The sequence below is a fragment of the Anolis carolinensis genome, chromosome 1, assembly GCF_035594765.1.
Source record: "Anolis carolinensis isolate JA03-04 chromosome 1, rAnoCar3.1.pri, whole genome shotgun sequence".
Classification (NCBI taxonomy): domain Eukaryota; kingdom Metazoa; phylum Chordata; class Lepidosauria; order Squamata; family Dactyloidae; genus Anolis; species Anolis carolinensis.
Window position 1 is genome coordinate 210,577,249 of NC_085841.1, and position 13,615 is coordinate 210,590,863.

Consider the following 13,615-nt stretch of genomic DNA (forward strand, 5'->3'; position numbering starts at 1 on the left):
TTATCAATTCTTCGGTCAGGTATGTGTATTTTCTTCGTCAGTTTAAGCTTTGCTGTGAAATTTCTTTCATTATGATCACCCTTTTGTCTTAATAGTAGACCAATTTTTTTGCATTTTCCTTTAAGATTTCATCCCTTATCCTCTTTCTGCTGAAGCTTATTATTGTATCCCATGCAGTTTTGCTTCTTTTGGAGTATTCTGTAGTTATACGATGTAGTCTGTCCAGGTCTTGATCTATGACTTCCGCAGTAATAGCTAATAATCCAGCTAGTAGGTCTGTAACTATTTGTTTTAAGTCTTCATTAAAAGACTTCATTAAAAGATTCTACCGGGTTTCTAATTCTTAACTGATATTCTAATTCTGTTTTCCATAATTTCATCTTGCAATTGAGTATTATGATTTAAATTTTCTAATTTATATTCCAATTTATTTTGAGATTTAGCCATTTTTTGACTTTTTCACATTTTCCAAATCTTCATTCATAAGTTTCATTTCTTCTTTTATCTCATGTCTTAAGCTTTGAATTTCATCTTGTATTGCTTGATGTTGCATATCCTGTTTAAGTGAGATTTTTTTGTATCTCCATCAGAATATCTTTGAAACCTATCTCTTCTGGTAAAGAGTCTTTTTGTTTGTAATTTTGGGGTTTGTATTGCTTTTCCTTTTGTGTTTGCCATTCTGCTATTGCAGTTTATTTCTGGACTTATTCTTAGTTCTCTTATCTTTCCCTATCTATTCCTTCTTTTGCCCTTCTTATGTCCTTATGCTGTCTTTGTATTCTCTATTAATGTTTTATAGCTCTTAATATCCTTGATTTTTCCAGGTTCCCTTGTTCCTTTAAATTACTCAGCACTCTTTGGCTTGATTAGTCAGTTTCATGTAATTATATCTACTTAGTGTTAATAATATTTCTCTCTTTCCAGTGAGTTCTCTATACTTTTCCTCTTTCGTTTCACTATCTCTATGGCTGTCTTAATATATTTGTGTGAGGTTTTGTCCCTCCCTTTCTTCGTAGCTCTAGGTTTCGTTGTCTTCACCACTTCCCCCTTACGTCCCCTTCCGCTTTCACTCTCCTTTAACACAGACGTCCTGTTCCTCTGGCTGCTCTTACCTCCCCTGCCTCTCTTGCCATTCGCCTCCCTGCCGTCTGCTCACTTCCACACAACAAGTCCTCCCACATCTCCACGCTCTGCCCCCACGCTCCACCTCCAGCCTTTCCTACTCCTCCTCTGGCCTCCAACCTCCAGCTGCTCTTGCCTCCCAGCACTCAATGGTTTCCTTTTTCTTTGTTCATGAAGGAGGTTCAATAGACACAAACCCTCCAAGGTCGCAGTAATGATGGCTTTGATATTTGGTTTTCTTTTCCTTTCCTATGTCTTTCCTATGCCACCCCCTCAATTCTGGCTGCGGAAGGCTCACTCTCCCCACTCCCTTTCGTTTCTCTTCTCTCCCCCGCTTCCCCCCCTTCCTCTGAGTTCGTCTCTTCGATCTTGCATCCGTCTGTAGCTTAAATTTTCAAGAAATCCTTCAGAGCTGACATTTTTGAAGAGTAAGATGTAATGTTTTAAATCTTCTTTGTTGTAATGATTTCTTTCTTTGGAAAAAAAGCTGGTGGCAGGTGGGCTCAAAGGGTACCATGCGGCCCCTCTCACTTCAGACCTGATCTGCCCCTCTTCACATACTGCTGCCGGGCGTCTTGGGAACGTCTTGAGGGAGACGTCGCTCTTGACACTGTCGGCCGGTCGCGCCGTAAGGGTCACACACCCCTGGCCTCAGTCCGCCATTTGGGGGAGGGGCTAAAAAAAACCCCTGATCTAGGTCCTAGGCAGTCCCTTTAGAGCTCTAAAGGGACACGTCGTCCACCATGCAGCCACCAACCGGAAGTCCTACTCTTGTTTTTCAGCTCCCTCCTTGATCAGCTGTATTGCTCCAAACAATCCCCATGCTGTTAGAAAACTGGGGAAACATGTAGCACCTGTTGGTGACATCAGTTGCAGACATGAATACCGTGATAACCCTGTTGAGTATTGTTTGCAATTAAAAGAGAGGATTTCTGGGCAGTTCTCTATAATTATACAAAAACTCAGAATGTACTCCTTTTGATGCATCTCAATCTACTTTCTTTATTTCAGCAAAGTGCCCCCCAAATCTAAGCACAGGTATTTTTTAAAAGTCTACAACACAAAAATAGAAAATACCCAAAATGCACAGAGAACCACAGTCATCTCGAAAGTAATTAAAGTATCATATGAAATTTTACAGTGAGGCCGTGATTAAGGATGAATTTCTTAGCACAATGTACAGAAATCTGCACAGTTCTGGTAGCATCCTCAGACTTGAGCCAGCCGTTCTAGGACTCTTCGGTAATCTGAAACAAGCTGCTGGAAGTTCTCCTCTAGTTGCTTGTGTTGTAAGTTTATGTCTATTTGGTTTAACTGATTGGTCAGCTCTTCAGGTCTCAGGCATCTTCTCATTTTAGCAATCTCTCGCTGCTTTTTCTGGAAAAGGAATGGAGCGTGCATGAAAATATTGCCACAGATCACTGCTATTAAAACTTTTAAAAAGCAATTGAACCTATAAACACAGAAATATTAAGAGCTCTTTCAGAAAATTTCATTGCCACTTCTTATTCACTGAAATGCAGACAAGAATATAACAAACCTTGATTGCTTTTCACACACAATAAGATACAACTCAATAATGACAAACTAAATATCTTTCAATTGATTCAATTGAGCCTTGGACGCAATTAACTTTTACAGTATTCTTGCCCATGTGGATCCTAAGAGTGTTTCTCAAACTTTGCTCCTCCAGTTGTTTTGGACGTCAGCTCACAGAAATCCCAGCCAGCTTATCAGCTGTTAGGAATTGTGGGAGTTGAAGTCCAAAACATCTGGGGAAGCACCGTTTGAGAAACTCTGCTATAACACATTCGTCAAGACTTTTCTCTTAAGGAAGGACATAATCAGCAAATGTTGATACAATGATATATAACATCTAGGAACTGCAGCAACCAGATCAGACGTCTAAAGTAATTGAATACGTGAGATGTTAAATGGTCCTGTATGCTCCTTACTTGGGAAGAAAAGGTGTTTGGGGATGGTGATTGTCAGGAAACAGAAGGAGTTAAGCAGTTCCTCCCACAGTCATGTACCATAGTCTCACTTATCCAAGATAAATGGGCCGGCAGAACATTGGATAAGCAAAAATGTTGGATAATAAGGAGGGATTAAGAAAAAAGCCTATTAAACATAAAATTACATTATGATTTTACAAATTAAGCACCAAAACATCATGTTTTACAACAAATTGACAGAAAAAGCAGCTCAATACACAGTATTGATATGTAGTAATTACTGTATTTACGAATTTAGCACCAAAACATTGCAACATTTACTACAAAAACATTGACTACTAAAAGGCAGACTGCCTTGGATAATACAGAACATTGGATAAATGAAGCTTGGATAAGTGAGACTCTACTGTGCATCTTTGTACAGCTGGCTTTTCTCATGTTTGGTCCTGAATTATGAATGGACTTGAGGGAACTATAGGGCTGGAACTGATTTCTACCTAGTCAGAAAAAAAATCTATTTCTAAGTTCAATAGCGCCTGAAGCACTTAAGATGCACTACAAAGTCTTCAACTCAGTTAATCTTCTAGTTCCAGATGAACTCTACCTACTTATTTATAAGAATTAGCATTCAATGTTCCCGTTCAGAAGGGAATCATTCTCAGTAGCTTGCAAAATCCAAAAACACTTTTAGAAATATCAGCCCAGAAAAATATGTGCTAACATAGATATAAATACATTTAGCAGTAAGCATTAATTTCTTGGGAATCCGATCCTTTATCTCTGATGCCAATTATCGATCTGCTATATTTTTACTAATAAAATAGCTATGAAGATTCACAAACCGCCTTTGAGTGTATTTTTTCTTCTGGAGTAAATGTTAATATAAACACCCAAGAATCCAAATACAAAAGCACTGCATCTTTTCCCATATGCACAAGAGCAGTAACTCTCCATTCCTTGAACTTTCCTAGAGACTGGGATGCCCACTACAGCAGGCATGGGCAAACTTCAGGTATTTTGAACTACATGCCATAGGCATGGGCAAACTCCAGATGTTTTGGACTTAACTCCCACAATTTTTAACAGCCGGTAGGAATTGCGGGAGTCGAAGTCCAAACACTTGAAGGGCCGAAGTTTGTCCATGCCTGCACTAAAGGCATCCCATGAGTCAAATAAGGGCCTGTACCCAGGAAGAAAAGGCAGTCAGTCAGTCACCTTCAACGAATACAGACCAATATCTGGATTTTTTCTGAAGTACAATATGCACAGAATATCCTTTTTTCTTTCTTTATACTTATCCACTTTAGTAAAGGAAACTGTTTATAATCTTACTGTTCTTTACAGACCTTCTATCCACAAGTTATACAAGAAATGGGCTGCAAATTTATATAAATGCACCCAGTACACTCCTTTGCTATCATATTCTAAAGACTAAAATATCAGATTCTTATTCTTAGCATGGCAATGTTACGTATTACAACTCAATAGTCTCAAACTAATATGTGTGGCTTCATTTCTTATGCATCAGTTATAGTACTACTAGCTGGAACCAGCATGGCATATTGGGCTGAGCACTGGAGTATGATTCTGGAGACCAAAATTTCAACCCTGCTTGGCAATAGAAACCCATTTAGGCAAGTCACATTATCTCAGACTCAGAGGAAGGCAAGGCAACCCCTCTAGACAGATCTTGCCAAGAAAACTGAATGACCTGGTCACTTTAGGGGCGCCCTAAGCCAGAAGTTATTGAAGGCACACAGTAACAAATACATTTAACAGAAACATGGATGTACACCCATAAACATAAAAATAGTAGAAACTATATCCTAATAATTTAGTCATTGACATTTTTTTAAAAGTCTTAATATGTACATATAATTTTTTTTTTAAAAAATACCTTATAAGGTCCCATTAGTCTTCTTTTTACATCCAATCTGTAATTTCTAGATTGATCGGGATTGCTCATGTCTGTTGCATGCAGCCGGAGAATTTCATAAACCCGTCTAGTATGTTGCTGGCAAACAAGAGGAGAAGCATATACATCAAACATTCCTAATATACTGAAAAATCTTACAATCTTTCAAAGTTCTCTAGCCCCATCCCCAGTCCATAAACCTCAAAAACTTGTGATCACACTGAGTAATGTGTTGCTACAATCCTGCTACAAAAATTTCCGGACCAGACAACTCAAAATGTTAGTTTGGAAAAAACTGTATGTGCATTTTCTTCAGAACTGAAGAAAAGAAACCATAAGCCATTCAATATTGAGTCTGATATAATATGAGGCAAACAAGAGTTTGCATTTAGTCCCTTTGCCTCAAGGGAAACCAATGATAGTAGATATCTCCTTTTTCTCTCCCTTAACCCTATTATCAAGTGCTTTTGTTACTATCGTCAGAGGTTCCTCCTACCATTATTACTTCTGATGTGCCTCTAAAACCAACTTTGTGGTAGAATCCCCCTTGCAGTTACACTGCTAAAATCAATTACCAGATGTAACTTGTTCTTCCCTGTGTAGCAACTTATTGCACTCCCATAGTAGTTCAGCCTGTGAAAAGAGTATTCCTCATCAAATTGGCTATGATTATATTCAGGGAACTATTTGCCTTCACTGTAAACCTTTTCCATACTACAGACCTCATGAGCCATTGAGGACAAAGGACCATTAATTTAAATCTTTCTCATTTGTTGGGAAAATATTTATTTTATTCCAGTTGGACTAGATTGGGATTTAAAACACCATACAAGATGAGAAGGTATTACTAAAACACATCAATTTTTAATATTGAAACATAAATAAAGCATTTATATTAGAACACAATTGTAGAATTATTTCTTTGCAGGTAGCCAATCTTTTAAAACGTATCTTGCTTTTATTTGGTGTTTGAAGTCAAACTTGCAAATGGCTTCAGCTGTAACACTCCAGATTTTGATGGAGGGCAACTCCATCAGACGCAGCCAGAATAGGCATTGTTGAGGAATTTTGGGAAATGCAGCCCAACATTATCTGGGGGACCACAGGAGACCCGCCCCCACTAATTCACTGCCTTGGATATTATTTCGCATGAGAGAATGTTAACCTGTTCATGGAATAATCTACAACATGAGAAGCCTGAATAGTGGATATGGTATTTCTAACTGTAACATCATGATACTGTTTTAGGAGTCCATTTACTTTCAACAGATCACCTCTGACATGTCCAAATTTAATACATTTTTTCCCAGGAAAGTAATAAGAAGTTGAAAATCAGTTCTGGTGCAATAGCGCTTCCTATTACCACTTCTTCCTACCCACAGCATTTTGCAAATCTATCTGATGTACACTCTTCAAATGGTTCTCTCTTATGGAACTTAGCCCCGAGAAAACACATGTGCAAAAGGCACTACTGAATCCTTTTACTGCTAGAAAAATAAAGTTACTGTCATTCCATGATAAGCCAGCAACTAAAAAAGACTGGTACATTGAACTGAAGTTTGTAAACAGGATTTTTGATCATGTGCCAAGTGTGCGCACGTGAATGACGCATTTCTCCTACTTTTATAGCCTATCAACCCCATTCTTCTGCAGATTTTCAAGAGAGGGGAGAAATGAGCTTCTTACAAGCCCAAATCTCCCCATTACATCAAAATCCCCATCAAAAAAAAGATTTCTCTTGTTTACAGAAAAACAATATAAGATGTAGCTCATACGGTGCTTGCATTAATATATGTTAATATCATATACCTTGTTTACTTTCAACTTCTGTTGAGCTTCTGTTACCATATCTTGACTGAAACCTTGCTCAAGCTTTTCTGGCGAAAAGCAAGGTAAATCTTGACACAGTTTCACTAATACAAAATCTCGTAGTTTCACATAGTTTTCAGATGGATCTTCAGCTAAAAGAACAAAAAACCAGCAATTTTGAATTGTTTTGTCTTTTCTTTACAAATAACTACCCAAATACTTCTAAGCTTCGACCCCCAAATATCCAGAGCATAAATCAATAGACTAAGGTCAAGCAGATAGTCCAACAGAGATGCAAACATCAACAGAATAACACAAGAGAGAATATAAATGTCTGTTCCAGGGTCGTGAGCTGATTACCAGAGTGCTCAGAGTACAAGGTTGAATCAGAGTCCATAAACTAAGGTCCAAGGTAAGTCCAGAGTTCAGGAAACACAAGATATCAAGAATCCAGGTTGTAGCTTCTAGAACTGATATTGCAGCCAGCAACCACTCTTTAGTTCCTTAAATACTAAATTCATAAGTGTTACCTGTTGCTCGCTCTCTTCTAGGCTAATTTCAAGGACCTGCACTGCTGAGACCTCTCTTTTCGCAAGTCCACAAAAGCTGGAAAAATTAACTCTTCCTCAACCTGCTCTGAAGAAGCTGCTTGTGCTTGCTCAGTAGGCTGAGGAATAGTAACTCCTTCCATGGACATTGCTTCAGAGCTTGGCTGAGGGAGCTGCTGGGCTGCCTCCAGCATGTCCTCATCCTCGCTTCCCAAGTTGTCCACAACACCAGACTACCTCAGTCAAGATGAAACAAAGAATATTTGCAGAATCCCTTCAATATATATATATATATATATTTAATATTTATACCCTGCCACCATCTCCCCGTGGGGACTCGGGGCGGCTTACATCTGTTTCTTCCCATCAGAGACAACCACAGCTCACAGCAGCTTGCGTCAGAGTAAGTACAAATGAATGACTATTCGTTTCCCCAAAAGAACATTTACTACAACTTTTCTTCCCACCATGACTTATCATTACACTGGATACAGAAAATGTCTGCTAACTACACACACTTGAAAGAATAATTGAAAATAACTGGAATTGATGGTAAATAATAGGAAGCATGTCTCAGTGGTAACCAAATTATGCACTAGATGCTCTATGCAACAGTGCTCTTTCTGAATGTAATCTGACTGCTGCAGTTGGTAATTAACATAACCAAAGAGTTTTAGCAGCTGATGCTTTCCTCTTAAAGTGTGAGTCATTACAAAGCAATGCCTATTTCTCCAGAAAGTCCATCTTAGCAGTTTCCATTCTAACAAAACTGGAAATGCAGAATTTTCTTATCAAGTCCTGCCAATAAAATTTTTTTACTTGGTGTTCTATATCATGTTATAATTTTACAACACACTAAGGGCAATTCTAGGAATTATACACATTTCCTATCAAAAGAAACATGAAGCTTGCTGGTATGGAGAATTAAAAGGTTCAGGAAAGCAAGAGTAAGAGTTCTACTTCTAAACAATTTTCACTGTTCATTCAAATTTATGTGAGCAAAGATCACAAATTAGCAGACATTTTTCATTTATCTCATCTATTATATTTATATCCTAACTTTCCTCTAAAATACTGTTCATGATGGCTAATATCAAAATGCTGATAAAACAGCAATAGCATAATTAAAATAAAGAAATGTTCAAATTTGCAAGTAGATACAGGAAATAGGAAGAGTCCAAATCACAAAGTAACATATTCATAAAAAACACATCAATAGGTTAACCAGTTCAATTTCACTTTAAACCAGCAACTGCTTTATAAATCTGATTACCTTTTACATCTCCCTCAGTTTGAGGCACCCTTTATACAACCACCTTATAACTTTCAATGCCATCTCACTTTCATAATTTCCTATCCCCCTCCTATCTTTCCAACTCAATTTTCCCTTAACAGCAGCAATGAGAAATGGATGAAAAAGAGAAATTCATCTCTCCATACCTTTCAAACTCCCAGTCAAAAACAGCATGCTCCCTAGAAGATTATTCTACAGGGCAATTTAAAATCTGTTTTAGAGCAGTTTTACTGGAAAAATACACACCATGTTTCCATGTATTGATGCAGTGTCCTGCTACTGTACAGCCTAACTTCTTATCTCTGTCTTGTTAAAAGTGACAGATTGTAAATGCATGTTCTATTTATGGTCTGGTACATTTAATTACATTCTTGTCCATAGCCCTTTCCATTTTAAAGTTTATTTTACAGATGATAGAAAGTAATGCAGTAATTTCAAGAAACTTTCATAAAAAGAACCACATAACAAACATAGATCTGTTATGCACTGAGCTATAGCTCTAAGCAAACTTCTTGATTTAATTACAGACCAGAACCAGAACTCCCAACCTGGCACATCATACGTGTTAGCATATTTCCTGGGGATGATGAGAGTTGCAGCCCAACAAATCTTGGAGCTACCTGATTCAAAAAACTGCTCTATGTGAATTGATGTATTTTATTCCTTCCCGACTTCAAGCCACAAGCAAGTTTTGAAATTCAAAAGTAAGAATTTTGTGGTCAGGCAAAAGTGCTAGTCTTACTAATTATACACATACCTTCTGGTGAACAAAGAAATCTTTTTAGAATAATCAAAGATTTAATTTGAGTTAAAAAACTGACAATATTTTTTCAAATGTTTATGTGCTGAAAGTTGTTTTTCCCATTAATTTAAATTGCCCTTCCATCAAATATAGTCATTTTGCAATGATTATAATGGGTAGGCCCATAAAGATATTTAAATGTGGCTGAATAGAGATACAGTCATGACCCACAGAACTATACAATTCATTCTAAACACTTTCAAAAATCTAAACCATCACTAAAGTTCAGTATCTTTTTAAATTTCCTCAGATTCCAAGTTCATGCTCATCAAGCATTCATACTTTTTTAATCTTCAAGGTCATAAAAATGGTGCAGACAGTTTTAGTGTTCAGAAAGACAAGTCTCACACAGTGTTTTTCTGATTTAGTGCTTTGCCTAAAGGAAGCAAGCTCTGTGAGGAGTTTCAAAAACCTAAATCTCTTGTCAAGTCAGCTGTGCGGTCTGCAATAAAAATGGCTAATTAACTGGTAATCCTTTCATGTCAGGGATTGGATTTCCATGGAGCACTGTTCCCTCTAAGGAAAGGATTTGAAGAATTACATTATACACAGTTCTTATGAAAGGAAGGGTAGCATTAACCCTGACCTCTGTTTCAGTTAATCTACAAAAGATAATGTAATTTTGACAGATAAACTCAGAAAGTTGCAGTATCGACTGTCAGGAAAATAATGTTCAAAGTTTCACATAAACGGTGACTCATTTACATACCTGTTATATCAAGTACTGTAGGAGACGACATATAGTATCTGTGAACTGTTTCTAAAAGCTGAGCCCCATGGCCTTCACCTTGGAATGGAGGCAATATCAGCATTTGGCTAGAAGTATGAACAAGAAAAAAAGTTTTGCAGAAAATAAGAACTGCACCTTTACCCTAGGAATCAGCTTGCTTTCTTTTAACACAGCAACTTGCAGATTCACAATATAGGACACTTTATGTACAAAACACTTTTAAAGTGCCAATATAGCACACTATAGGTTTGAGATTTCATCCCATTTCAAGTGCAAAATACTGAAATAAATGCAAGGCTAGATAAGTTTGAAGTTTAAAAAACCCAAAAAAACACCCTTACAACAAGTATTGGGAACTTCAACAGTGCTCTCTTTCTAAATAAAAGGCAAGGCACGTGTTATGCTGCCAATTACCTTACACGTGGCCGGGTTTTGTCTGGGTACACATAGTAATTATAGACTGTCATATAGCCCACGGTCGCAAAGAGCGTAGCTCCGTCCTTATTATACTTCTCAAATCTGCAGATAAAACAGAAAGCCAAGCAGGTCAATTACAGTCGCGCTCCCATGCAGTGTCCATTTTCTTTTCCATTCTCTGGCTGAATTTTCAGTGTCAGCAAGCTACTCTGTGAGGGCCCAATGGGTACACCTGCTATGTTCTGAATGTACAATTCACTTAATTGGTGTGCAGCAACTTGGATAAATCAGGCCTCTTTACAGCACTTCAGCGCACTTGCCTATTATAAAGATGAATAGGTGGTAAGTAAAAGAAAACACAGGCAAAGCTCATTTTACTGTTTAAGCCCTACATTCAGGGCTACAACAGACAACAGTATTTAATTTGGGTCTATTCTCAAGGTCTCAGAAAGCATAATAGATGCAAACTCCAGTCTGATAAACAATAGTTTTTCCTTTGCTGGGAAAAATATCATTATACTGCCCCAATAATTGGCCAGCCACGATTAAAATGCAGTCTTTGTGGAAGTAATAAGGTCCACTGTTGCTTTAGAACTGTACTTACACTAGAAAGTAGTTCCATCTTTCATCATCCACATCAATAAAGTTCGCTGTTTCAATAAACCACATCAAGAAGGTCTGAAGCCTTTCATGATACTCTCGAAACCCTGAGCATGTCATATCAGCCTAGGGAAAAAGCCAAAAGAAGTCAGGTGAAACTCTTCACAGAAAGGAAGAGCACCTTGAAAGACTTAATAACAGAGTTTCTGAAAAAATTACAAGCCACTGGAAAGGATGATTCTGCAAACATAAAGTTCAACATATATCAAAAGAAGTTGTAGATATTAAAATGAAAACCACCTGGTCTCAACAGGAATTTTGATTTTTTTTTACCTTATATATTTGATATGTAATGTCGTCGCCTGCTTCTTCATTATGCACAGAATATGAGTGTAGTAATATCCCAAATGGCTTGAAGTTAACCTCTTTTTCCAGTAAAGATATAAAGTCATCTGTACTTCTGCTAAAACCTGGTGGAATTATTTCTCTAACTTTAGTTTCCACATCATCTGCCTGAAATGCAAGAAAAGAGAAAGAGATGCAACAAGAGTTTTTTTCTACTGAAAATGTAGGGAAGCTAATATTTTTGGACAAATAAATAGAAACTTAAATGATTCAAGATTTAGAGAGAGTGCTAGTCTAGTACATAAGACAGCTTCCTATATTTTGCTTAGACCTTTGTCCTAGCCATAACAAATGCTATGTATGGATCCTTGGCATTCACTAGATGCCCCCTTGTGGTCCTTAATATACAAAGCTCAGAGTAATCGCCCTCCTACATTTAGAGAAAATAAACAGTAAATCACATAAACAGTAAATCAAATCGACTTTTCCAAGGAATTACTCTAAAGTTTGCTATAAAACCATTTAGATTTTGCTGAAGGAAGTTGTTTGCATCCTAATTAGAAATGGGAGACAAAAAAAAGCCTGGCCATTCATACGGTATCAATATCAGTGTTCATTAACAGCTACTGTATCTGCTCAAGTATAAGCATGTAAGACCAGTTTTAGGGACCAAAATTATGGACTTTGATATGACCTGTGGATAAGTTAAGAGTCATTCAATGAAGAGGAGAAATCACCAATGCTGTCTCAGGGGATGAGCTGCTTCATGGCTTTTCAAATATCTGGCCACTGCCGCCATTTCCCTGTCCAGATATTTGAAAAGCCATGAAGCAGCGATATGGCAGAGAGAGCAGAAGGGGTGGGTGCTTCTTTTAGCTTCTCCTGGGATGGACTAAGCTCTTGTTTTCACCCTCTATACCGAGAAGGAAATTGTTGAGTTTTTTTTTAGAAGAGTTAAAGCACAGTATTCACAACGATCTAAGGACAAGTTGACCCAGTTTTCTGAGTTTTGATTTTTGACTAAAATTTATAGATTGATACATAGAGTAATTCTATGGTCTTTTTTTTACTATAGCGAAAGAGGAGGCCAACACATATAAGGTCAATTGAGGTTCTGGAGGTACTACCAGGAGGAAGAAAGTATTAGGTCACCAAGAATGTTTTAAGAAATGGCAGAGACCTGAAGATTATCCTTTTGTCATTGACCATATATTAATGTTTAAATATCATAGGTCCATAAGTAACTGTAGAGATTTATTCTGGATCCACATGTTATTCTGCAGTGAAGACATTGATTTCCAGATGGTAGGTGGTCCCGACCAGGGCTGGCTTGATGCACCTTCCTCTTGACATGTTCCTCTCTTTCACCCTCCATTCATGCCTCTTCGAATTCCACAACACACCTGATCTCCAGTTAGAATGTTCTAGGGCCAGGTCTTCCCAGTTCTCAATGTCTATGCCAGAGTTTTTAAGGTTGGCTTTAAGCCCATCTTTGAATCTCTTTTGCTGTCCATCAACATTCCATTTTCCATTCTTGAGTTGAGAGTACAGAAACTACTCTGGAAGATGGTCATCAGGCATTCGGACAACGTGGCCAGTTCAGCAAAGTTGATGGCGGAGAATCATTGCTTCAATGCTGGTGGTCTTTGTTTCTTCCAGAATGCTGACATTTGCCCACCTGTCTTCCCAAGAGATTTGCAGGATTTTCCGGAGGCAACGCTCATGGAATCATTCCAGAAGTTGAGAGTAACATCTGTAGATGTTCCACGTTTTCCAGACATATAATAATAATAAAACTTCATTTATATTCTGCCCTATCTCCCCAGAGGGACTCAGGGAGGATATAACAAAATTGCTTCTTGGCAGGGGGTTGGACTGGATGGCCCATGAGGTTTCTTCCAACTCTACTATTCTATGGTTCTATGATTCTACAGCTTTATGAATATATTTATAAATATATTAATGAATAGATTTGGTATAACTGAAAAGGGCACACAGTCCAGTTTAGTTTTAAAAATTAACACTATCTCAGAAAAAAATACAGTATTTCACTGTAACAGAGAATGTCATCTTTGACA

General features: G+C 37.7%; 1 protein-coding gene across 2 annotated transcripts in view; it reads right to left on the bottom strand.

Moving 5' to 3' along the window:
• Positions 1-2,098: 2,098 nt before the first annotated feature.
• The window catches only part of hat1 (histone acetyltransferase 1), a 34,202-nt gene continuing 22,685 nt past the window's right edge, over positions 2,099-13,615 (bottom strand). For both annotated transcript variants that reach the window (XM_003226153.3, XM_008118863.3), the window contains exons 5-11: positions 11,526-11,705; positions 11,197-11,318; positions 10,590-10,694; positions 10,155-10,261; positions 6,802-6,953; positions 4,975-5,091; positions 2,099-2,499 (exon numbers count right to left, since the gene is read on the bottom strand). In XM_003226153.3, the coding sequence (XP_003226201.3) occupies positions 2,332-2,499; positions 4,975-5,091; positions 6,802-6,953; positions 10,155-10,261; positions 10,590-10,694; positions 11,197-11,318; positions 11,526-11,705 (951 nt within the window). In that variant the 3' untranslated portion in view covers positions 2,099-2,331. The remainder of the gene's footprint in view (positions 2,500-4,974; positions 5,092-6,801; positions 6,954-10,154; positions 10,262-10,589; positions 10,695-11,196; positions 11,319-11,525; positions 11,706-13,615) is intronic.